The sequence below is a fragment of the Thamnophis sirtalis genome, unplaced genomic scaffold (assembly GCF_051295495.1).
Source record: "Thamnophis sirtalis isolate CommonGarterSnake01/CBP01778 unplaced genomic scaffold, rThaSir2_p1.2 scaffold_1, whole genome shotgun sequence".
NCBI lineage: Eukaryota > Metazoa > Chordata > Lepidosauria > Squamata > Natricidae > Thamnophis > Thamnophis sirtalis.
Window position 1 is genome coordinate 27107070 of NW_028261381.1, and position 25205 is coordinate 27132274.

General features: G+C 40.2%; 1 protein-coding gene across 1 annotated transcript in view; it reads left to right on the plus strand.

The window, feature by feature from the left end:
* The window catches only part of TTC21B (tetratricopeptide repeat domain 21B), a 50531-nt gene that overhangs the window by 12041 nt on the left and 13285 nt on the right, over positions 1 to 25205 (plus strand). The window contains exons 7-22 of the mRNA XM_014056832.2: positions 2678 to 2762; positions 3919 to 4017; positions 7361 to 7553; positions 8102 to 8199; positions 9009 to 9209; positions 11057 to 11186; positions 11807 to 11964; positions 13427 to 13645; positions 16133 to 16371; positions 16993 to 17065; positions 18724 to 18834; positions 19943 to 20081; positions 20980 to 21086; positions 22152 to 22340; positions 22464 to 22574; positions 24769 to 24850. Of these exons, the coding sequence (XP_013912307.2) occupies positions 2678 to 2762; positions 3919 to 4017; positions 7361 to 7553; positions 8102 to 8199; positions 9009 to 9209; positions 11057 to 11186; positions 11807 to 11964; positions 13427 to 13645; positions 16133 to 16371; positions 16993 to 17065; positions 18724 to 18834; positions 19943 to 20081; positions 20980 to 21086; positions 22152 to 22340; positions 22464 to 22574; positions 24769 to 24850 (2234 nt within the window). The remainder of the gene's footprint in view (positions 1 to 2677; positions 2763 to 3918; positions 4018 to 7360; positions 7554 to 8101; positions 8200 to 9008; positions 9210 to 11056; positions 11187 to 11806; positions 11965 to 13426; positions 13646 to 16132; positions 16372 to 16992; positions 17066 to 18723; positions 18835 to 19942; positions 20082 to 20979; positions 21087 to 22151; positions 22341 to 22463; positions 22575 to 24768; positions 24851 to 25205) is intronic.

Here is a 25205-nt window from a genome sequence, read left to right on the forward strand (position 1 = left end):
AAATGCCATGTATAGAACATCTTATAAAAATTTTCTGTCAGGTTTTGAGCTTGTGTAAATTTCACATTTCTTACCCAGATTCTTTCCCATGTATCCAACATTATTGGTTCTTCTATATTTTGAGCCCACTTTATCATGCAATCTTTAACTAATTCTGTTTCCGAATCCATCTGTATTAATACATTATATATCCTCTTTATATGCATTAAGGTTTGATCTCTTATTTGTTTAAACAGATTATCCTCAACTTGGATAAAACCAATTTTTTGATCTATTTTCCACCTGTAATTGGCTATACTGGAACCATGTTTGAACTACCTTCTCCTCTTTTAATACCTCTAAAGATTTTAGTTGTAGTACCCCCCTTTCCAAAATGAGAAGCTGTCTGTAGGTAATTCTATCCTGTTTTTGTGCTATATTCATATTTTCAATTGCATGTCTAGGAATTGCCCACATGGGTATCTTGTCATTTAATTTATATTGGTATTTTTTCCAGACCCGCAGTAAAGCATTTCTTAAAATATGACTTTTAAAATTCTTGTCCAGTTTTTTGTTGAATAACAGGTAAGCATGCCAACCATATATCAGATCGTGTCCCTCAATATTCAATATTCTATCATTAGTTAAATGAGTCCAATCACTAATTACAGATAGCGCCACTGCATCATAATATAGTTTTAGGTTAGGTAATTTCAAGCCTCCCCTCTCGCGTACATCTTGCATTATTTTCATCTTTACCCTCGGCTTCTTTCCTACCCATACAAATTTGTTGATACCCTTCTGCCATTCTAAGAGATTCGCATCTTTTTTAAGTATAGGTAACATTTGAAAGAGAAATAAAATTTTTGGTAAGATGTTCATTTTCACTGCCGCTATCCTACCCAGCAAAGATAAGTGCAATTTCTCCCATTTTTTCATCTCTATCTGTATACTATGCCAAAGTGGTTCATAATTATGTTTATATAGTTTCCCATTTGAAGTTAAAATATTAACTCCAAGATATTTGACTTTTTTGACTACCTGACATCCTAGCATCCCTCCTAGTTCTTCCTTTTGTTTAGTATTCATATTTATAGCTAATATTTTTGTTTTCCCTAAATTTATTTTAAAACCAGACACTTGACCATATTGATTAATCGTATTCATTAAAACCATATGGATTCCTGCGGTTGTTCCAATATTATGACCAAATCATCCGCCAAAGTGCGCACTCTGTATTCTTGCTGCCTAATCTTGATCCCTTTTAGACCCTCCAAGCCCCGTATTTTATTCAACAATACTTCCAAAGTTATAATAAACAATAGTGGGGACAAAGGACAGCCCTGTCTTGTACCTTTTCCAATTTGAAAAGAGTCTGTTAAACTTCCATTGACTATGATTTGTGCTGTTTGCCGTTGATATATTGCTTTAATTGACTGTAAAAAACTATCTCCTATCTGCATTTTTTGCAATATCTTCAACAGAAATTGCCAGTTAACTCAATCAAAGGCCTTCTCAGCATCCAAAAATATGAACGCAGCAGGAATTTGGTTGTTCTTTCCCAAATATTCTAATGCATTAATAATTAATCTAACATTACTTTTCATCTGTCTCCCCTGTATAAAACCTGTTTGGTCGGTGTGTATCAATTGTTGAATAACCAGCATTAACCTATTTGCTAGTATTTTAGTAAAAAATTTATAATCTACATTAAGTAATGAGATAGATCTATAATTTTTTGGTTGGGTAGTATCTTGATCTTCTTTGGGTATCAAAGATATAAACGCTGTCTTCCAAGATGGAGGCACCTTACCTTCCATTTGAATCTTATTAAATAATTCTCTAAGAGGTTCTACCATTTCTAACTGTAAATTTTTATAGTAAACCGCTGTCAAACCATCTGTACCTGGTGCTTTCCCTGACTTTAATTGCTTAATTAGCTGCAAAATTTCCCCTGAGGTTATTGGTTCAATTTTTGCCTGTGCTCTTCTCTAACTGAGGGTATTTTCTCTTTATCTAAATATTTGTCTATATCTAAACCATTAATTTTATCCCCTTTATACAATTCTGTAAAAAATTCCCGAAATGCCTTTTGAATCTCCTCCTGTTGAAACACCTCCTTCCCTCTGTAAGTCAGTTGAGATTAATCTGACATTTGTCCACAGAACCAATTGATCGTCATTAGTGTCCCAGAGACTAACTCCCCTAAAGTTTGCCCTAAATTAGAAGCAGGAAAGTCCTCCAAATAGAGCTCAGCTATTAGCCTGTCAACCCTGAAGTGAACCTGACTGAGGCCATCTTGGAGGCTTGTGGGGCGGGGGGATAGTTAGATGAGGTTATGTAGCAAAAACAATAAAGTTTTCCTGTGGGAACCAAGGACATTCTCACAGGTGGCTGACCCAAGGAGGAGTGAAGTAACCAAGCAGCCGGGCAGCAATTGGATTGGACAGCATGACCAGTGATTTGGGGGAAAGGGAAAACGTTTACTTTTTAATTAGGTGGAAGTCGGCTTTCACCAGTTGTTCCAATACGATGTATCCAATAAATTGTTTTTGCCTGTCTATGGGTGCATTATTTGAACGCTGACATAGCCATTCTGTTTGTAGCTTCTGTGTCTTGTAGTTCAGCAGTTTTCCTTGAAGACAGCTAAAAATATAGTGTGTGTTTTAGGTGTGTGTGTTTTAAAATTTTCCTTTAGGTTGTTGCAGAAAGATGCTCTCAACCTAGATGCCTTAAAAATGGAGGCTGTTCACTATTTGTGCAGGGAAGGAAACATACCTGAGGTGAGTCTTCAGTGTTTAATTCCACATTGTTGCATGCATTTTATATAGAGACATAGGAAACAATGACTCAGGATTTTCCTCCATGTAAAATAATGTATCTTTTAATTGCTGGTGATGATAATGATGACAATGGTTTTAATAATGTAATCATGTATATATAGAACTAAGTTCCATTGAATTTAACCCCCAAGGTCAACAGTGGGAACATTTCAGGTGTAAAATGTCTTTTGAGAATTCCTGACACAGGAAACATCTGACACAGGTGTTTTAGAATTACATGCAGTAAAAGAATGCATCTAATTTAAGCAATTAGTATCATATTATCAAACAGCCATTAGTAGAACAAGAGATCACCTTTCCAATGCATACTGCCCTAAATCTCATTTGGTGATAGGCCAGGATGGAGCAGATCCAGGCTTCACACAAGAAGCTACAAGAAGAATTTTAGCTGTCAATAAGGTGTGTTTTGCTAGTGGGAAGTAGCAATTGGACACAAAGCAAATACTACTCCCCCCTATTGTATTTTTGTCAGTAGGCTCCTTAGTCTATGATTGATACCATAACAAACAATTTCCAAAGTCTGCTCTAGATTGGTCCAAAGATACATTGATTTTACACGTTGCAGAAAGTATTTAATGAAGGCTATCAATGAAACTGTTGAGTGTTGCAGTAGGGCTCTCGCCTCACAATCAAGAGGCTGTGAGTTCAATCCTACATAGAGGCATATATTTTTCTCTCTCTGGGCACAATGAGAATATATCTGCTGTGAACTCCGCATTGGTGACAGGAAGGGCATCTGGTCAGTAAACACTCAGCTCCAGTCATTTGCCCCGACTCCACCCCTATGCAAGGGGTCATTAAAAGACAAGAGAGAAAATCAGTGAAACTGTTGGATGGATTTGCACCCCTATGTCAACTACCGTGGTTTAAAAACCAGATGTGTTGGATTGTAACCTTCTGAGAAGCAAAGTCAATGGGGAAGCCAGATTCGCTTAATATCCAGGATACTCACTTATCAACTGCAGTGATTCACTTAACAATTGTAGTAAGAAAAGTCATAAGATGGGACAAAACTTGCTTAACAAATGCTTCACTTAACAACAGACATTTTGGGCTCAATTGTGGTCCTAAGTTGAGGATATTTTGTTTTTCTTAGGCTTCCTCCAGGCTGAAAGATCTGATTAGTGCTTTAGATCAATTGGAACCACATAATCCTCCGCTTTTCTGTAAGATAGCCTTGGTTTTTAGCAGAACGGTAAGTAGAAAATATTTTTTTTTAATTGCTAGTAATGATTGTTTCAATGATTCCTTTATTTAAGCAGACAAGCTTTCTATGTACATAATGCTATCTTTGTCTTTCATAGGAAGCACTAATTTATGTCCTGGTCATGCCTTTTGAGGATAAAGCAAAGACTAATCATTATTGTAGGTACAGGTAGTCCTTGACTTACAATCATTCATTTAATAACCATTGCAAACAACCAGTTGTAGGTCAAGGACTATTAAGAGTTAAAGCCCAGGTATGCTTCAGGAAGTGCTAAATTACTGCAATTGGAAATAGTTTTTTGGCATGGAAATTGAAGGGATAGCTTTATCATTTGTTTGGTATTTCTATCATTATTGCAACCCTGAAGTACAGAGAACACTTTTCTTCCTCTCATGGCTTCCTACAGTCACTTCCTTCCAGGGGTGGGATTCAGCCGGTTTGGATCAATTCAGGCGAATCGATAGCTCGGACGATCAGCTGAGAGCGAAACAGTTCGCTCTGACGATCATGTTGGCCCGCCCGTTTTACTTACCTATATCCTCTCAGCTGATTAGTGTGGCAGAGCAGATTGCCATGCTTCACCTGTGTTACTCCCCAAGAAGTAATGTGGAAAGTAAGTTCTGGTAAAATTGTGCACGCGCATGATCACTGAACCAATTGTTAAACTGGCAGGATTCCACCATTGCTTCCGTCCCTCTCTTTATTTGTGTTGGGTCGCTCTCTGTGGCAAGAGACTCGCTTATGACGGATTCTGAGCAAAAGGTGAGAAGTGCAGGGGTATTAAAAAATGGAGGCTTGAGAACATTTTCCCAAAGCGGACAGCAATCAAAGATGGAGATGGTTGGGGCAGAGCAATTCATGAGCTTCCTGGATGCCTTTGCTGGCTTTGATTCTGGATTTTAGTTGCTCAGTATTGGTAGCAGAACTTGAATAATGCAAGGGATATTTTCCAGATAACTTTATGCATTAGGCAGTCTTACTCTGTCAAGGAGTACATTTTCTTAGGAATAATTTGTTGGGGGTTTCTTGCTAGCAAAGGGCATGGCCTAAATAAGCAGGCCAAAAGCATTTTCTCTTTCTTTTTTTTAAAAGAGTTTTATTATTTTTCAATTACAAAAATAAACATTCCATCTTTCCTTATGCAGTGTGTCGTCTGGGTACAATCATCTCTGTGCAACATTGTTCCTCTTTTGCCACATCTTTCACATTCATATTAACATTATTTCCCTAAATTTAGTATTATAATATATTGAGCATTGAGTATTATAATATATTGAGCATTTTTCTTCTTAATATCTTCTAGTAATAATATGATATCAACATTAAACATCATTATTCTCATCATACACATACTAACAGTTTTCATCTTCTTTATATCTCTAAGTGTATCGTCTAGTTATTTTTTAGCTTTCTTCATTTCCAAACTCCTTTTTCCCTCTTCAACCATTGGTAAAATACTTCCCAAATCATATCAGAGACCGCCTGCTGCCAATTACCTCCCAAAGACCCATTAGATCACACAGGGTCGGCCTCCTCCGGGTTCCGTCTACCAGCCAATGCCACCTGGCTACTACCCGGGGGAGGGCCTTCTCTGTGGCAGCTCCGGCCCTCTGGAATGAACTCCCCGCAGGGATTGGACCCTCACCTCTCTCCAGGCCTTCCGAAAAGCCGTCAAAACCTGGCTTTGCCGGCAGTCCTGGGGTTGATGAGTTCCCCTCCCCTCTCGACTTGTGTGGTTGTGTGATTCTTGCTTATTTTAATTATTTGTATTCTGTTCTATGTTCCCCTTTTCCCCTTTTGAGTTGTTCGCCGCCCTGAGTCCCTCCCGGAGAAGGGCGGCATACAAATAATAAAATTCAATTCAATTCAATATAATATTCAGTTTGCTTTTCTCCTTAATTGCTAATGTTAATCTGTTCATTTCTGCGCATTCTAATATTTTTCTTATCACCACTTCATCAACAGGAATCTCTACACTTTTCCAATGTTGTGCATTTTCTCTTTCTAAAATGTTACCCTCAGAATTCTGTATTTTTTGGAATATAAGACACACTGGAGTATAAGACACACCAAGATTTTGAAGAGGCAAATTTTTTAAAAAAGTTTTTGCACTCTGCAGACCACCCCAAAATGGCCTATTTTTTTGTGAAAACAGGCCCATTTTTTGTCAAAAAAAGGGCATGAATAGTCTTTAGGAGGCTTTAATTTAATTTAATTTAATTTATTAGATTTATAGGCTGCCCAATCCCGGAGGACTCCGGGTGGCTTACACAGAACAAGAAAAGAAAAAACAAACAAAAAATAAAAATAAAAAATTTAAAAATTCTCCAACACACATACGTTCAAATTGGGGCTGGACCCTACATAATAAGGTCAATAGCCCCAGGCCTGCCGGAATAGCCAGGTTTTAACAGCTTTTCTGAAGGCCATGAGGGTGGGTGAGGTCCGGACCTCTGGGGGCAGCTGATTCCACAGGGTTGGAGCAGCCACAGAGAAGGCCCTCCTCCGAGGCCCCGCCAGCCGACACTGTCTGGTTGACGGCGTCCTAAGGAGGCCCACCCTGTGGGATTTTATCGGCCGTTGGGAGGTATGTGGCAGTAGGTGGTCTCACAAATACGCTGGTCCTGAGCCATATAGGGCTTTAAAGGTAATGACCAACACCTTGAATTGCATTCAGAGACCAATTGGCAGCCAGTACAGCTCGTGAAGGATAGATGTAATATGGGGGTATCTCGGTACACCCAATATCGCTCGCGCAGCTGCATTCTGGACTAGCTGTAGTCTCCGAACGCTTTTCAGGGGTAGCCCCATGTAGAGCGCATTGCAATAATCCAGCCTTGAGGTGACAAGGGCGTGAGTGACTGTTTGAAGTGCACCCCGATCCAAGTAGGGCCGCAATTGATGCACCAGGTGAACCAGGCTTGTAGAGTGTTCCAGGGGGGGGGAGCAAAAACAAACAAAAAACGGCACATTTTTCGTTCATTTTTGCCCTACCCAGCCTCCAGGAGCACTCTGGAAGCCTCCTAAAGGCTATGCACGGCCATTTTGGTGAAGGGGGTGGGGTTTCGGGAGGCCAAAAATGCTGTATTCAGTGTATAAGATGCACCCAGATTTTCACCCTTTTTTTAGGGAAAAAGGTGCATCTTATACTCCAACAATTTTAGTAAAATTGTGGACAGCTCTCTTGCAGAGAGCTTCTTTGATTGGGCCATAAATGTATGCAATGATGAATGCAATTAAATTATTTGAAGTAAAGATCATTTTTAATTAATATTGTGATTATGTTCTCAATGGATTTTTTTTTGGGGGGGTGTATTTGTTTTAACTCTAGTGTGGCCGCAATCCACTCATCCTGCAGCTGACTCAGAAGTTGGTGGACAGAGCTTTCAGCTTAGCTCCTCATAATGCAGACATTGCTACAGAGCTGGGCTATCAGATGCTTTTTCAAGGAAAAATAAAGGAAGCTATGAAATGCTACAAAACGGCTATGGCTCTTGATGAGACAAGTGTTCCTGCACTAACAGGTTTGAATAATTGATAGAGGGGAGAGAGGGAGGGACGGGGAGAGAGGGAGAGCAGGAGGGGGAGAGAGCAGGAAGAAGAGAGAGGACGGAAGGGGAGAAGGGAGACAGAGGAAGCAAAGGGGAAGAGGAGGAAGGGGGAATAGAGAGGAGGAAGGGGGAGAGAGAGAGGAAGGAAAAGAGGGAGGGGGAGAGAGAGGAGAGAGAGAGAAGAGAGAGGAGAGAGAGAGAGAATGAAGCTGATCTTTCCCAGTTTGTCTTTGAGTGACTATTATATTTTCATAGCTTCAGGCTACCTTTGACTGAATTTTTCTACGGCAGATTCAGATTTAGAGCTTTGCCACGAACAACCATTTCTCTCCCAGAGGCCAATGTGGTTGGCAATGGAGGTGATGCCCTTTTCATTGCTGACTTCAGTCCTAGGTCCTGCTAGCCTGCAGTTCTTGATAGAATAGGTTCATTGGATGCCTTCGTGTAATCTATGAAATCTGACCTGTGCCCTGAAGACATTTCGTAGAATAAAGCTGAAGAGAACCATCCTTGCATTACAGGAATTATCCGAAGCCAGTTAATGGAAGGGAAGTTAGAAGATGTAGAGCAGCAGTTGGAGTTCCTGAAAGAAGTTCAGCAGTCTATTGGAATATCAGCAGTAAGTGGAGAGTAATGTTTTCCAAATACGATTTGATACTAATCCATGTTCTTAATGCAGATAGGAGGCCCTTTGTGCTGTAGTTCTGTCTTCATGTTCCTTACAATGCCCAGCTCTTAAATTTCGTGACAGAGGATCATGGGATCAAAATTTGGGTGCTTGGCAATTGGCAAATATTTATTATGGTTGCAGCCTGGTTGCAGTTGGTTTCCGACAAGCTAAATCAATGGGAGAAGCCAGATTCACTTAACAACTGTATGATTCATTTAACAACTGCAGTGATTCACTTAACCATTTTTTTTCTTTTTAAAAAGAAATAATCTCTTGCTTCCGGGTGGTGTCAGGGTAACTAAATGGAGCTGAGCATTTACTGGGTGGATGCCCTTCCTGAGTTCGCAGCAGATATTTTCTCTTTGTGCCCTGATACAGAAACATTTCTTGCTGCCCAGGACTGAACTCTCAATCTCCTAAGTGCGAAGCGAGCACCTGCACTTCTAGGCCACCATGCCGCTTCACTTAACCAAGGCAATAAAGCTTGTAAAAGTGGACACAACTAACTTAACAACTGCTTTGCTTAGCAACAAAAATTCTAGTCTCAATTGGGATCATAAGTCAAAGACTACCTGCATATAGATAATCAGAATGGAAGTTTTTCTGTTTAATTTAAGCTAAGATAGATATGGAGGAATGGACTACAAAGGGGTTGGATCCCCTCACGGGGATTTTTAGCTACAACAGTCAGTATCAGTTCCCAACACCTGATGGAATAGAAAATATTTTTATGTATTTTTTAAAAACATGTTTTGTAGGAGCTGTCTTATCTACGTGCAGTCTTGGCTATGAAGAAAAATAAAAGACAAGAAGAAGTTATTACTTTATTGAATGATGTACTCGATGCCCATTTTTCTTCTCTCCAAGGTTTACCTCTTGGTATAGAATATTTTGAAAAATTAAACCCAGATTTTTTGATAGAAATTATTAAGGAGTATCTTAATTTTTGCCCAAGTAAGGTAAGATACTAAAATTCTTTTTTTTTTCAAATAATCCACACACACACACATATAAATAAATAATGTTGTGTTTCTCACTCCTTCTTTTAAAAGTTCTATAATGATGGAAAGAACAATTATTAAAATGTTTGGCTTGCTATGTGTAGAAAGCAAACACAGATTTATAGTGGAATAGCCTGCGAATGGGCAAAAAGGTAGTTAATACTTTTAATATATTATCACAAAAATAACAAGATACAAGCTCAGTTGTGAGAATACTTTTACGTTTTTAACTACTAAAACCATTTCTCCCCTTTTCATTAAAAATATAAATGAGGAAATTGTTATGACCCAAATTAGTTATAACGTGCAATGGATATCAGATTTATTCTGTTTGGGACCAAAGCAAGAAGTAAGATAGGTCCCCCATTTTCTGTTTTGTGAAACTCTCTCTGATATCTCTTTCCTCTATACGTCTATAGAGATTCTCGGTCATCCAGGTCATGGTTGTCCCAAAGGTGCTTTTTCCGGGAGGCAACTGGACTTCCTTGCTTTTTCTTTTGAAGACGTTTCGCTTCTCATCCAAGAAGTTTCTTCAGCTCTGACAGGATAGTGGGGAATGGAATGATTTATACTTCTTGCAGACAGCTGGTCATTTGCATCCTTTTAGAGGGTTGTTGAAGCATTGGAGGTTTATCTGTGTCCTCAGGATCACCTGAGTGGTGCTCCTGGTTCCTGTAATCTGTAGTTTTTGGATGAGAAGTGAAAGGTCTTCAATAGAAAAAAACAAGAAAGTCTAGTTGCCTCCTGAAAAAAACACCTTTGGGACCTGGATGACTGAGAATCTCTACAGACTTTTAGCTATACAATTTGGGATGAACACCCTTTGAATGGTGTGGGAGTAGGAATGGACTTCCAGAGGAAAAAATTGCAGACTACAGGAACCAGGAGCACCACTCAAGTGACCCTGAAGCACAGATAAACCTCCAAGTGCTTCAATGACCCTCAAAAAGGATGCAAATGACCAGCTGCCTGCAAGGAATATAAATCCTTCCATTCCCCACCATCCAGTCAGAACTGAAGAAGCTTCTTGGATGAGAAGCGAAATGTCTTCAAAAGAAAAAGCAAGGAAGTCCAGTTGCCTCCCGAAAAAAAACACCTTTGGGCCCTTTCCTCTATAGTTCTTACCCAAGGTTTAGATTAATCTTTTGCAAAATTACTGCCTAGTAATTCTGGGAGCTATAATCCCAACATATTTAGAGGTGAAGGAAAACTAGTGTAGCTTAAATGATGCCAATTAAACAAGGTAAGAAAAAAAACAGCAATTTTGCAAGAAACGTAATCCTGACCTAATTCCTGAAGATTTATTTACTAAATAAGATTTACTGGAAGATTCTACCTTTGGAGTGCTTCCTTTGGAGGTAAGCAGGATGACGAAGCTGATCTGTCTATGTTGTCTTAGTACCCAACATGCAGTTGGAAGTCAACAGATGGATTCAGAAATGCCAATTAATAAAGAATAATATTTGTAGCTTGGTTGAAATAAGGGTCCTTGTTTCTCTCTGAGATTGGTTGTTCTCTTGCAGATGTTTCATTTCCCAAACTAAGTAACATGATGGGCACTGATGATGTTATCTAGTTTGGGTAATGAAATGTCTACAAGAAAACATCTAAGCACAGAGAGCAGCAAGGACCCTCAGTAATGCCAAGGTTACTGAGGCATTGAGAGATCCAGAGAACAAGACTGGGCAAAATGCACATTGGATTTTACTTCTCACTCAAATGAATGTGTTCATCATGTTGAACTCCCTCTGTTTTATTGTTGGAGTACACTAATGTTTAATCATGAAATACCTTTTAACTTTTAGCCTGCAGGTGCAGGGCAGCCTCCTTCACCACTTCTGAGGCCTTGTGCATCCGTCCTTGAAACGGTGATGAAAACAGTCCCTGGTCTTTTACAAGCTGCCTATTTGGTTGCAAAAGTGAAATATTTATCAGGTAATCATTTCTTTAAGGGCCCATTTTTGTTCTTTCAAATTATACACTCAGTTTCGGAAAGTAGCTTCAGAGAACTTAGGTAAAGTGCAGGCTACATTGCCCCACAGACAAACTTTCTGAGGAATATAATGCTAAACTTCAGTATAAATTCAGAGAAATGTTCATTTTAGGTTGGAAATAGATTAAAAATGGCTTTAGCCTTGCTGTAGACCTGAGTATTTAATCACCCAGAGAAGAAACAAGTTAAGGAAAGGATGAAGAATATGATTTCTGAGATTCTCTCCATCCCTGTTACCAGCAATGGCTATAGGAATGGTTGGCATTTTCTTGTGCAACAAAATAATGTTTGCATTTGCCTGTGTATTGCATGCATTATATTCTCATAGTGCATACATGTTTGCTCTGAGAGTGTGTGTGTGAATCTCTAATTAGACCATCCAGACTAAAATAAATTGAATCATTCCTTTATTGGCTAGTACAGGATGAGGGGGACAAAGAAACACACTGTATACAGTCGGGGGAGGGGGAATTATTTACAGATACTTCCCTAAAACAACTTTTGAAGATGGAGGAGTTTTGTTTTTCCTACCTCCTGTCTTTCATTTGTTCAATCTGCTCAGGCAACTATGAAGCCTCTGAGAGGCTCTTACAACACTGTCTGGAGCAGAGTCCTTCCTATGCCGAGGCTCATCTCCTCATGGCTCAAGTCCATCTGCTGCAGAACAACTTCCAACTCTGTGCTCAGTCCCTGGAGCTCTGTCTAAGTTACAACTTTCAGGCAAGTCGGATGAGTCTGTGCTGAAACTCTACTTCCATTGCATACTTGACTGTCGTCTAAACTGCCTCTCTGAATTTTTTAATATCGGTGTTTATTATTTGAGAGCGCTGAGGTGATTGCAGTTTGTCAAAGAATTGTTAGTTAGCCCTTTAATGCCCTTAAGTGGTTGGTTCCTTGTCTTGCCTACAGGGTTGGTAGTGTTGTGGCCCACCAGCAGCCAGTGGAGCTGGCAGCAGATTCGGACAGTGAGGATGTTGGGGAGGAACATGGGCCAGTCCTGGAATCTGGGGAAAGCTCTGATGAGGGGCCATCTGCCTTCGGAGTCAGACATCAGTGAGGCAGACGAATAGCTGGAGACTGTACCCAGTGTGCGCATACGCAGAGTTACCAGACAAAGGGAACAGCTAAGGAACAAGGGCTGACTTGGGAGTAAGGCCACAGGTGGGCAATAAATGGCCCCTCCCATAGGGAATAAAAGAGGAGCGAAAGGGGAGTGGAGTTTGCAGGAGACAATTAGTTCGCTTAATTGGTTCGTGACTCTCAGAGGTTCCTTGCCAAGTTTTGCAGATACCGGCTTGGAAGCTCTCCAAGCCAGATAAGGTCTGTGACTCTAACACCCTTGAAAGACTTCTCTGGATGTGAACGAGAGGAATGCACAGTAACTTAATAAAAAGGGTTTTCTGTCAGGACAAGGAGTCTGCTTCGTGGTTTGGGGAAGCCTAGGTCAGAACAGGTAGACTGTATCTTCTAAGATTGAATTCAGTTCCCTTTTTCTTGCTGATTTACAACTATCCAGTAGTGTCAAATAGGCGAACAGCTGCCCATTAAATATTACTTCAGATCAGAGTTTGACAAAACTTTATTCTGGCCACAAGAGAAACTAGCCCAGATTGTAGGTATAGCAAAGCACCAGATACACACAGAGGACCTCATACTATAGATCTAACAAATTTGAATCAGAAAACTTCAGGCGATTTTAATTTTTGATAAATACAGGCCTGCAGTGGTTATTACAGGAGGATCATCAGAAATTTATAGCAGAATTGTATTGATCATTGCCTTACAGAGGATTGGAATGTAATTCCTAAATATTTGAAGGCCATTGTTTGTTCTTTAGATTTTTATTTTCCAGCAGTGGGTATAACAATTGGCCTATCGTTTAGAAATCATTCTGATTTTTGTTTTACAGTAATTAATAGTATGTTTTTCCTTTTCAATCTACTCTGTACTCTTGATTTTCAAAGTAATCAAACATTCCAACACCCTTTGTATAATTTGAAGGCAGCACTCCTGGGAATCTTTTATAAAGCTTAGCAATTATGTGACACTGTAATTGCTCAAAGAATATTCTTAAATATTTGCATCATATATAGTTGGTTTTCAATGTTTTTTTAAAAAAAAATTCATAGAAGATAGTCAAGAATGCAGATACCAATTATTTGTTCAAATCACTTTTCATCAGATTAGAGATCATCCTGTGTACCACTTAGTAAAAGCTCAAGCCCAGATAAAGATGGGTGAGATAGCAGAAGCCATCAAAACCTTGCAGATGGCAATGAATTTGCCAGGGATGAGAACCAGTACACCGTCCTCTAAATCGAAAACAATTGAAATTGATGCGTCCGATCGTCTGTCTCTCTACCTGGAACTGGTAGAGGCTCATCGTTTGAATGGTGAACAGGTATTTGTTTTTATTTATTTGTGTATCAAAGGATATGGCAATATTATGAATTGTCATGGAACGTATGGATGACCTTGGGGCAGGGGTGTGTTCCGGCAGGCACTACTGCCTGTTTGCTCATGTGCGTGCTTCACGTGTGCGCTTAATGTGTGCTGTGCGTACATGTGCAGTGCAATTAAAATTGTTCTGTGGCATGTGCAGAGCTGAAAAACAAGATGGTGGCGGCAACAGCTCTGCCCGGGGAACCAGTTCAGAGGCATGCCAGGCCTGAGTCACTGCCGGTTCCAGCGACCCAGGCCACCAAACCACTACCAGTTCGGCCGAAACGGCAAGAACCCACCACTGCCTTGGGGGATGAGAGACCCACCTTAATTGATCAGATAGTTAAAATGCTGGCAGGAAGTTGTACCTTCAGATTTGCCAGATTCTGTTATTGTAACCTTACAATAAAGTAGGTTTAGCTCATCTACCCTGTTTTCCCAAAAATACGACCTACCCTGAAAGTAAGTCCTAGCTTGATTTTTACACGTGTGCCCAATATAAGCCTTACCTCCAAAATAAGCCCCAATTAAGATCCTGCCCACTCCAGGGTACATGAGTAAAAATTAAGCTAGGGTGGGGATGGGGGGATACTGCCCTACTACTTACCTTTGGATAGTTGTAGCCAGGCCTCACACACCCCAATACCTGCTTTGCCGACCCATTTCTTCTGCAGCCAGCAAGGCTGGCAAGGTTTTCCTGATGGCCTCTGGATTAATCCGGAGCTCTGTTATTGACTGCAGAGGCCTTCAGGAAAGCCTTGCCAGCTGCAGAAGAAGAAATTCCTGAAGGCCTCTGACAGTGAAAAGGAGGCGGGGGGTGTAAGTGAGGTTAGTCAGTGGATGACATCCCCCGAAAATAAGACCTGGTGCCTTTTTTGGTGGCAAAAAATATAAGACAGGGTCTTATTTTCAGGGAAACACAGTAATATGTTTCCTATCTGATTTATCCAAGGGAGCTGACACGTACATTTAACATTTGAGCATGGTTTTATGAACTAAAGGGAGATGTTATTATATTTACAGTTTAAAATTATTTGAAGTATTTGCAATTACCCTGATAGCAGTGACCAAGAGGATTGCACATCAGTGGTGAAATTCATTTTTTTTACTACCAGTTCTGTGGTCGTGGCAGGGGAAGAATACTGTAAATCTCCATTCTCTCCCCATTCCAAGGGAAGGCTACTGTAAATCTCCAATTTCAAAGATGTCAATTTCATACAGTATGAGTTTGGGGTTTGACGCGATGGCAAAAGGTTAGCCATTACTGCTCTATGAATTAGAGGACTAGTCTTTTCTACTTCTGAAAGTTCCATGATTTCTAATTTAGAATCTGTTGAACAAATGGTACAGGGAGGCAACTCAAGTGGGGAAGATCACCTGCTCCAAAGCATCTCCCTATAATTTGTAGAGTTTGACTGGGAAAGTAATAAGAGGAGTGGGACAAGATAATGTGTTTCTCCTATCACAATCTTAGTAGGGCTATTGGTAAATAAGCTTATCAGGCTTACTCCTAGGTTTGTTGCAACATAAAGCTTTGAGGAATAGATCTGGCCGATGCTACATATGAATGTTTTTCTATTTTTTATAATAATTTATTAATTTTACAAATATAGTCAAAGAAAAGGCAAAAGAAAAAGAAAAAGAAGAAGAAACAAAAAAAAGAAAGATTTTCTAGCATTATAAAATTTGTTAGAAGGAGTGGTGCAGTGGCCTAGAAGTGGAGCTCTCGCCTCACAATCAGGAGGCTGTGAGTTCAATCCTAGATAGAGGCAGATATTTGTCCCTCTGGGCACAATGAGAATATATCTGCTGAAACAATCTCCGCATTGACAACAGGAAGGGCATCCGGCCAGTGAACACTCAGTTCCATTTAGATGCTCAAGACTCCACCTCACAAGGGATTATGGGGTCTTTAAAAGAGGATGATGATGAAAAAAGGTCATTATAAAATTCAAAATAACAGTTATTTAAATCTGCAAATCTTAAAACATTTAACAATGTAAATCAGTAGTAAAGCAAGTCATCGCTGTAAGCCATCCAGAGTTGCTTAAGGGCACTGTAGAAATTTAATAAATAAATAAGTCAATATCAAAGTTAGATTACTGTACAGTAATTAATAACTATAATCAATATGACTCAAATTAATAAGTGTATAAATTGAGATAAATTACCTTTTGACTAATTTGGTGTGTGAACCAATTATGATCCTTAAAAATGTTCCCACAGTATCCTGTACAAGATTCAGACAAACTTTTATAAGATGCCCAAAATAACATGTGTGAGATGAAGGAAGGAATCAATTGAATGAAGGAATGAAGGAATGAACTAACTAATTAATTAGTTAGCAACTAACTAAATTGGCAGACAAACTGAAAGAATTTAATCTGAGAGCTAAAGTTTTGCACGTGATGGCTGGCATTTTGACAAAACGTTTGTTTGTTTGTAGCATGAAGCTATTAAAATCCTCCAAGATGCTATCAATGAATTTTCTGGTACGTCTGAAGAACTGAGGGTCATGATTACTAATGCAGACTTAGTTCTTATGCAAGGAGATGTTGAAGCAGCTTTAACTATGTTCAGAAACATAACACCAGAGCAGACTTATTTTGTTCAAGCGAAAGAAAAGATGGCACAGATCTATCTGAAATACAGGAGAGACAAGAAGCTGTATGCAAGCTGTTATAGGTAAGATCTTATATTGCCCACATCCTCCCCCCCCCTCCAAAAAAAGAAATTGCATTATCAATTTATATCCAAGAAACCACTTTAATGGTATGGTTTGTGAAAAGAGACCAGCTTCCTGCATGAATCTAGTAGTAAGTACTACTTACTTACTTACTTACTTACTTACTTACTTACTTACTGCATGAATCTAAAACTTGGTTTGAATTTGTTTAATTCAATTAAGAATGGTTAACATAATTAGTCAAAACTGGAGATGAACATTTCCAAACTGCTCTTCATCTTCCCCGGCTGAATTATGTTTTAGGGTCCTTTTCATCCCATTTCAATGTGTTCCATTGAATTACTGTAATCTCAGAAAAATACTTGCCCACAGATTCACGCATGTTAATTAAAGCTGAGGTCTCTAGGAGATCAACTGATTCCAGTTTTCTTTCTGTAGAAGGCAAGTATTCTTTATTCCTACTAAATTGAAGTTTCCAAGGAAGAAGCAAATATTTACCGGTTAACTATTAAAGGCCAACCCCTGAGATTTTTGACTGTAGAAAATTTATTTTATTGAACTTCCAGTAAGTTTCTGTTTCTGGCAGTTTTTGCCGTAATGCTTCATATTGTTCTTTGTAGAGACCTGGTAGAAAAAATGCCAAGTTCCCACACCTTTCTTCTCCTTGGTGATGCATACATGAATATCCAGGAGGTAAGCTTCTCCAGTGTTAGGCTAAGAGTGCTAGAATGAAGCTAGATATTCAGATAATTTAGAAAAAGGAGAGGATAATGTTGTAATCTGAAAGTGAAGAGATTATCTACTCTGTCACAAAACCACTGCACTAAATATCTGCATGAAAGTGAAGAGATTCTTGTTCTCCCTGTTGGCATGGACACATGAGTTGATCTTAGTTCCCTCAACTATTCCCACTCAGGCCCTGCTCCCAAGCAAAGCCACTCCCTTTGGGAGGTAGAATGAAGAATACAGGTGATGCATATATGCCTTCCGAACCCTGTGGAGGCCCAGTACTGAGGGCATCTCTTTGGAGACAGCTGCTTTAAGCCCCAGATTGGATGTTTGATAATTTTTGGGAAAAATGTAAGATCAAAATCTAATATGTAAGAAAGCAAAACAACCCCAGAAAGGTAAAAAGATGCTACTTGTTTTGCAAGTGACACAAGTATAGAGTTCATAACAGTTAGCAAGGAAAGTTGCTTAGATGGGCTTCTGTGTCTCTTCATATCCAGATTCTGCGCACACACTAAAAAGGCTTATGCTCTAAAGCAGGGGTGTCAAACTCAATTTCATTGAGTGCTGTGATTGACTGCGGGGGGTGGGGGGTGGCCGACTAGGTGGAGGTGGCTGACTGGGGGCATGGCCAGCTTGAACCCCCCCCCCTCACTGGGCATGGCCAACTGGATGGGTGTAGCCAGCTTGATTCCATTCCCCAAATTGCTGGCATGTTTCCTCTTCACACTGGGTAGACCGGGCTGAAGCCACACTGGCACGATGTTTGTGAAGAGTAAACATCAGGCCAGCGTGGCTTTGTCGTGGTCTACCCAGTGTGAAGAGGAAACATGCCAGCAATTTGGGGAATGGCATCAAGCTGGCTACACCCATCCAGTTGGCCATACCCAGTGAGGGGGGCTCAAGCTGGTCATGCCCCCAGTCAGCCACACCCACCCAGTCGGCCAGCCAACCACAGCACTCAATGAAATTGAGTTTGACACCCCTGCTTTAGAGCATAAGCCTTTTTAGTGTGTGCGCAGACTCTGGATATGAAGAGACACAGGAGCCCATCTAAGATTCAACCACATTGTGGGCCACAGCCGACCATGGGCCTTGTGTTTGACACCCCTGCTCTAAAGTCTGAATTGTCTCTTTTTTAATCAAAGTAATGCAGGATCTTTTAGATATATTCATGGGAATTGCTCTGAAGTGGAATTGTTTTGTCATACCTGGCTTTCTGAGCTGCATTGTCCCCGTGTGTGTTTGCTTCCTTTTTGCCAGAATGTCAATGTGGATTTGCAGGGGGGGGGGGGGGCTTTTTGCTTACTTGTCTTAAGAATTTTCCAAGCGTGAAGAAGGCATATCAATGATGGTCTTTATGTTGCTTCAGCCCCCAGCAACCCAGACAGCAAAGCCAAAAGTGAAAGATGCTCAAGGATGCAGTACATCAATATTTGGAGAGTCACACATGCCCTATATGAATGAATCATTTTATTATGTGTTGATTATGAGCTTTTGATTCTCTTGAAAAAATATTTCAGGAATGAGTTTGATAGCAATTTTGTGCAATTGTGTTGTGTTGTGTTGTATTGTAAGTCCAATCATACATAATCTTCACTTTTTATCTGTTGCAATTCTAGCCTGAAGAAGCCATAGAAGCTTATGAACAGTCTTTAAAGAAAAATCCTAGAGATGGAGCCTTGGCTCGTAAAATTGGGAATGCTCTCGTCAAGACACACAATTATTCAAAGGTACAGTATGAAGAACATGAGCGGCATGGTGGCCTAGAGGTTAAGATGCTTGCCTCCCTCTCAGAAGGTTCAATCCTAGGCAGCAACAGATGTTTCTCTGTCAGGGCACAAAGAGAAAATATCTACTCCAAATTCCACGTAGACATCAGAAAGGGCATCCAGTTAGTAAACGCTCAGCTCCACTCAGTCCCCCCAAATCCATCCCGAAGCAAAGGATTACAGCAGAGGTGGTATTCAGCAGGTTCTGACCAGTTCTGGAGAACTGGTAGTGGAAATTTTGAGTAATTCGGAGAACCAGTAAATACCACCTCTGACGCCCCTCCCCCAACTATTTTCTGCCTCCCGAGTCCCAGCTGATTGGGAGGAAATGAGGATTTTGCAGTAACCTTCCCCTGGAGTGGAGAGGAGAATGGAAATTTTACATTATCCTTCTCCTGCCACGCCCACCAAGCCACACCATGCCAACCAAGCATGCCCACAGAACCGGTAGTAAAAAAAATTGAATCCCATCACTGGATTAATAACTGGTATATTTTTCACAAGCACCAGGAACTTTTTAAATTGCAAAGTAAGCAGATTCCCTAACATGAAAAACTGGGATCCTACCAAGCACAGGTCCTTTTTCCCCAGTTGCATTGTTCAAGATTGGTGTAGAGTGCACCAAAACCTTAAATCCTTAGTTGGGGAATTTTAAGGTTGTAATCATGGTGAAGTTCATAATGTTTGCCTCCAGAAGAACTACAACTTGCAGGAATCCAGCCAGCCAGCTACTCGGCCAATGATAACAAATGCTGGTAGTTGTATTGTAGTTGTACTTTTGCTTTATGTTACCCAGCCCTGATCTAATTCACATGAAAACATTTGCATCTTCTTGTAGGCCCTCACTTTCTGCATATACATACTTATTTTTTAAAAATAATGATTGTATTATTATTGCATATTACCTTGAATTATAATTGAAACAAAATAAGAATGCATTGAAAAGTCGAATGTCTCTAACGTTATTCCTTAAGCATCTAAGACATTTTGAAAAGGCATTAGCACTCTTCTGTAAAAATGCATTGGAAATTTCACTTACATATTTTCAGAGGGAATCTTTGGTTTTTAGGCAATCAGTTACTACGAAGCTGCTCTGAAAACTGGACAGCAGAACATCCTCTGTTATGACTTGGCTGAGCTGCTGCTAAAATTGAACCAACATGACAAAGCAGAAAAAGTCCTTCGGCAAGCTTTAGATCATGAACCTGGTAAGGCCTTCTCCCCTTTGTTTCAGATTTGTATACGTGGGATAGGCAAACATTTCCAGGACTTATTTAAGCATTTTAAATTTGACCAGTCTACATGCTTCAATGTCTATTTTATGTAAGCACTTTATAGTTACCATCTAAGTAGATTTAAAAAAAAAACTTTCAGCAGATGTTGGAGAGAAAAGAAGAGCATTGTGATCTGACATTTAGCTAGTTTTTCTTCTCCAACCTGGGAAGCCTCTAGAAGGATCAGTCACGGAACAGATCCTTCTGTTTCACAGAAGTACTGTATTCTTTGGATTATAAGACACACCAGAGTATAAGATAGACCAAGATTTCAAAGAGGAAAATAAGAAAAAAAAAGTTTTTGCCCTCCCCAGTCCCCAAGAGCAATCTGCAGGCCTCCCAAACCCTCTGGGCATCCCTTTTTTGTGAAAAATGGCCCCATTTTTGGCCTCCTGAACCTCCCCAGCATCCTGTTTTTGCCCTCCCTAGCCCCTAGGAGCACCCTGCAGGCCTCCCGAAACCCGCTTGTGTATCCCGTTTCTGTGAAAAACAGGCTCGTTTTTTTGTGAAAATGGGATGGGTGGAGTGGGATTTAGCCAAAAATGGCTGTATTTGGTGTAGAAGATGCACTGACATTTCCACCCTCTTTTTTTTGGGGGGGGGATGCGTCTTATACTCCAAAAAGTATGGTAATAACTATGGGGATTTTGACAATTTCCTCTGCCATGCCACCTCGGTTACCCCATTTTTAATCAAATCAAATTAAATGAGCTATTTAGGGCTATATTTCTTTCCTAATTCTTGCCTAAGTTTCCTTAATACCTTATTTTCATTGTAACGCTCCCTCTGTAGTATACATGTCTCTTAATTCCATCTCCTTGTATTCCGACAGTCAATGATTTGTCTTCTCTGATGGAAGATATCCATTACCTGGTTCTTCTTGCAAAGATTTACAGCAAAATGGAGAGAACGGAGGATGCGTTTTTTTCATTGCAACAAGTAAAGAAACCCCTTAATCAGCTAAAGCATATATTATTGAAATGACCTTGGGGTTGTTTTTTCCCTAATGGTGATCTGAGTTTTTGTTTTTCTTTCTTTCTGTTTCAAACTTTAATATATTGTATGCTTTGAGGATGGCCATAATGATGTTCCTAGAGGAGAGAATGGATTTTCAATCTCTTTCCCCTGCCTCTTTTATGGAGCAGTCTTAAGGAGGATTTTTACTTTTGTAAATGTGGTTTTTAAAAAAGCCTTTTATAAAGGTGTGAAGCAGTGGTGGGTTTCCAAATTTTTTCCTACCAGTTCGCTCCTGTGGGCTCGTGCGCACATGTGCAGAAGCATCCGTGCGGGTGAGCGGAGCCTCCCACCACCGCTACTACCGGTTTGCCCGATCTGGACTGCCCACCTCTGGTGTGAAGTCTCTCAGTGGTTTACTGTAATTGTTTAATGCGCCACCAAAATTGGATGGAAAATTGGACCACCCATTTTTCAATATATTGCGATTCCAGTTAAGACACAATTTGGGTAGAATCTTAAAGTGATTGGAAGGGTGGGTTGCTGATGGAAATGCAGATTGAATATCGAAGGTGTCAATCATTACACTATTATCTCTCTAGGCTTTTGGGATGTGGAATGGGAGTCAGAAGAGAGATGCTTGGCAGGCTTGGCTGAGTAGGATGTGGGTCTCCCAAGTGCCATTTCAGTGTTGGCCCATTACAGCAACTGTTCGTGGACTGTTCTACTGCATGTCACTATGCCCTCGTGTGAGAGCTAAGACTCAGCAGCAAATGCCCTTTGCATGTCTGAGGTTCAAAGATCTATCCCTGGCATCTGGAGGAGAAGCTTAGAAAGGTCCCTTCTTGAAACCTTTGAGATCAGTACAAAGTCACAGGCATCACTAGACTAACTTAATACAACTGATGGTCTCAAATATATCAAAACACAAATGAGTACAAGCTTAAGTTACAGAAACCCTCAGAGCTCTTCAGAATTATTTCCCAACATCCTTATTCATGATCTCCTTACTGAAAAGCTGGGGTTTTTTGGGGGGGGCTTTTCCATCAGGCTCGGGAGATGCAAGCCAAAGTACTGAAGCGGATTGAGATTGAGCAGCCAGATGCTGTTCCTTTGCAGAAGCAACTAGCAGCCGAAATTTGTGCAGAGATAGCAAAGCATTTGGCAACCCAGCGAAACTACGAGAAAGCCATTACATTTTACAAAGAAGCTCTTGCGCATTGTGAGACCGACAACAAGGTGAGCTGAGTTCCAAGCTGAGGCACTTTTTCCTCAGGTTTGGTTGAAAAGGCTTGGAGGTGGTCGTATTTGTAGTAAAATTGTACTAAAGTAAAATAGTAAAGTTCTGTCTTTGATTCTCAGGTGATGCTGGAACTTGCCCGTCTATATCTTGCGTTAGATGAAGTGGATGCGTGCCAGTACCAGTGTGCTGCCTTGCTAAAAAATGATCAAGACAATGTAGCAGCTGCTACGGTGAGTTAGAATGATTTTTTTTTTTAAGGAACATGTAAACCTTTGTTGCATGGTTACCAACACAGCAGCTAATCTGCATTCATACACATTCAAAGTGACAGACCACCGACACAAATAGTAGTTAAAATGGAATCTAAATTAAGAGTTTTAAAATCATTTTAAAATGTAATGCCACTGTCTTTTCCACCTTCCTGTTTCCCAAAATTCTGTAGCAATCAATGAAAAATAAATGCTAGGCAGACTTTTAGTGGAATGAATGAACTTATGTGTATCCACAATCTACTTCTAATTTATTTTACAATTATAGATCAAGAATACAGCCACTAATCACAAGTTAATCCTTTATGCTATATGGAAAGTAGGCTACCATAGGCCTGTTCTGTCCAGAAGTAGTTTCACAACAACCTTACCACATCAATTAGTAAATTATCTTCTGGGCTGGAAAGCCACGTAATTGCTTGGGACAATGTCTGATCTATCAGTGGCCTCAATTTCACTTCATTTAGTATTGCAGGTGTCAAGGGGCATGCCATTTTGAATTTACCAGCATTTCTGTCCAAGAGAAAGTTGGAATTTGTCTTTTGGTCAATGGAAATGAAATCATGGCTCATAGGGTATGCAGGAGAATATGTGAGAGTATTTTGGAAAGAAAAGGGGTTAAAGCAGCGAGAAGCTAGGATGTGTAAGCAGAAGAGAAGAGCTGGCAATTCAAAGCTGGTACTGAAAACGTGAAAAATATTTTGACACATAAGATATACGAAGACTGAATATACAATTAGCTAGCAAATACTCTTCTCTGCTCAGTCACTCATGCCCTCATAACTTCTTGCCTGGATTACTGTAATGTACTCTATAGGGGTCTGTCCTTGAAAAATATTCAAAACCTTCAACTGGTGCAAATGTGGCTGCATAGGTCGTGAATGGCTCCAGATATTTGACACATGTAATACAACTACTTCATGAGCTGCATTGGTTGCCAGTGCGTTTCCAGGTGCAATTCACAATGCTAGTTCACCTTTAAAAACTTTCATAGCTTGGGAGTGAGTTATTTGAGGAAATCTCTTCTCACAGTTGTATTCGTACAGTTAGGTCCAGCAAGTTGGACAATGGACATGTTACAGATCTATCAACAAAGATATGTTAGCTAGCAGGGTTTAAGAGACAGGCTTTCTCTTTCATAGCCCCTGCCTTCTGGAATATTCTCCTTTCAGAGATCAGGATGACCCTGACCCTACTTGTCTTTTGTAAGGCCATGAAGACCTTACAAAAGACAAGTAGGGTCTTGGTTAGGTGTTTTGGCCTGGGACCCCGAGTGTGTTACTCAGCAACCATACATATTTATTCTGTATTGTTTTAATCATTTTATGATGTAGGCCTCGCAGGGTCATTTATTGAGATGGACAGCTATAGAAATGAAATTAATTAAATAAACCAAACAAATGAAAGATGAAACTTTCCTCCATTGCTATGAGATTTTCAAATAGATTACATTTATATCATTGCTGGTGTGTGTGTATGTCATTTTTAATGGGATTTATTGATGGGAAAAGGATGCTATCTTCTATCCTCTGGCGTATGGTAAAATGCAGCATTGCCCTCATTTAAATTTGATCCTTCATCAAAGTGAGTAATTTACCATATGTTTTGGAGTATAAAATGCATCTTTTCCCCTCAAAAAAGGCTGAAAATCTGGGTGCATCTTATACACTGAATACAGCATTTTTTGCCTCCCGAAACCACCCCCCTTCACCAAAATAGCCGTGCATAGCCTTTAGGAGGCTTCCAGAGTGCTCCTGGTGACTGAGGAGGGCAGAAATGAGTGAAAACTGGCCGTTTTTTGCTCAATTCCCCCCCCCCAAGCCCCCAGGAACACTCTATAAGCCTCCTAATGGCTATGCATGCTCTTTTTTGACAAAAAACGGGCCCGTTTTCGCAAAAAATGGGCCATTTTTGGGAGGTCTGCAGAGTGCAAAAACTTTTTTTTAAATTTGCCTCTTCAAAACCTTGGTGCGTCTTATACTCTGAAAAATATGGTACTTTCCCTTACAGCACTAGCATTTGCCTAGGTGGAATATCTGGCCCAATTGAATTTTTACTCACTGTTACCAAAGGATGGTGTTTGCAAGATTAGTTCAGTGTAGAGCAGGCCATGCTACTTTCTGATTGGTGAGCCTGGCTGCTTTAATCCTTGTAGATGATGGCTGATCTGATGTTCAAGAAACAGGACTACGAGCAGGCTGTGTTTCATTTCCAGCAGCTTTTGGATCGCCATCCTGGTGAGCATTGAAGCCTTTTGTTGTTCTTTTATTACATGCCTCGTTCAAAATCTTTTTTGTGTTAAATTTAAAAGGTTAAATTTAAAGGGAGACTAGTATAGCTTTTTCAAGCTGTTTAGCTCTTATCAGCTAGCCATACCCTTCAATAGCAGCCTTCAGCTCTTCTGCATTGTTCGGTCTCATGTCTCTCATCTTTCTCTTGGCAATGCCCCATAGATTCTCTGTGGGGTTCAGGTCAGGAGAGTTTGCTGGCCGATCAAGCACAGTAATCCTAGTCATTGAACCAGGTTTTGGTGCTTTTGGCAGTGTGGGCAGCTGGAAAATGAAGTCAGCATCCCCATAAAGCTTGTCTGCA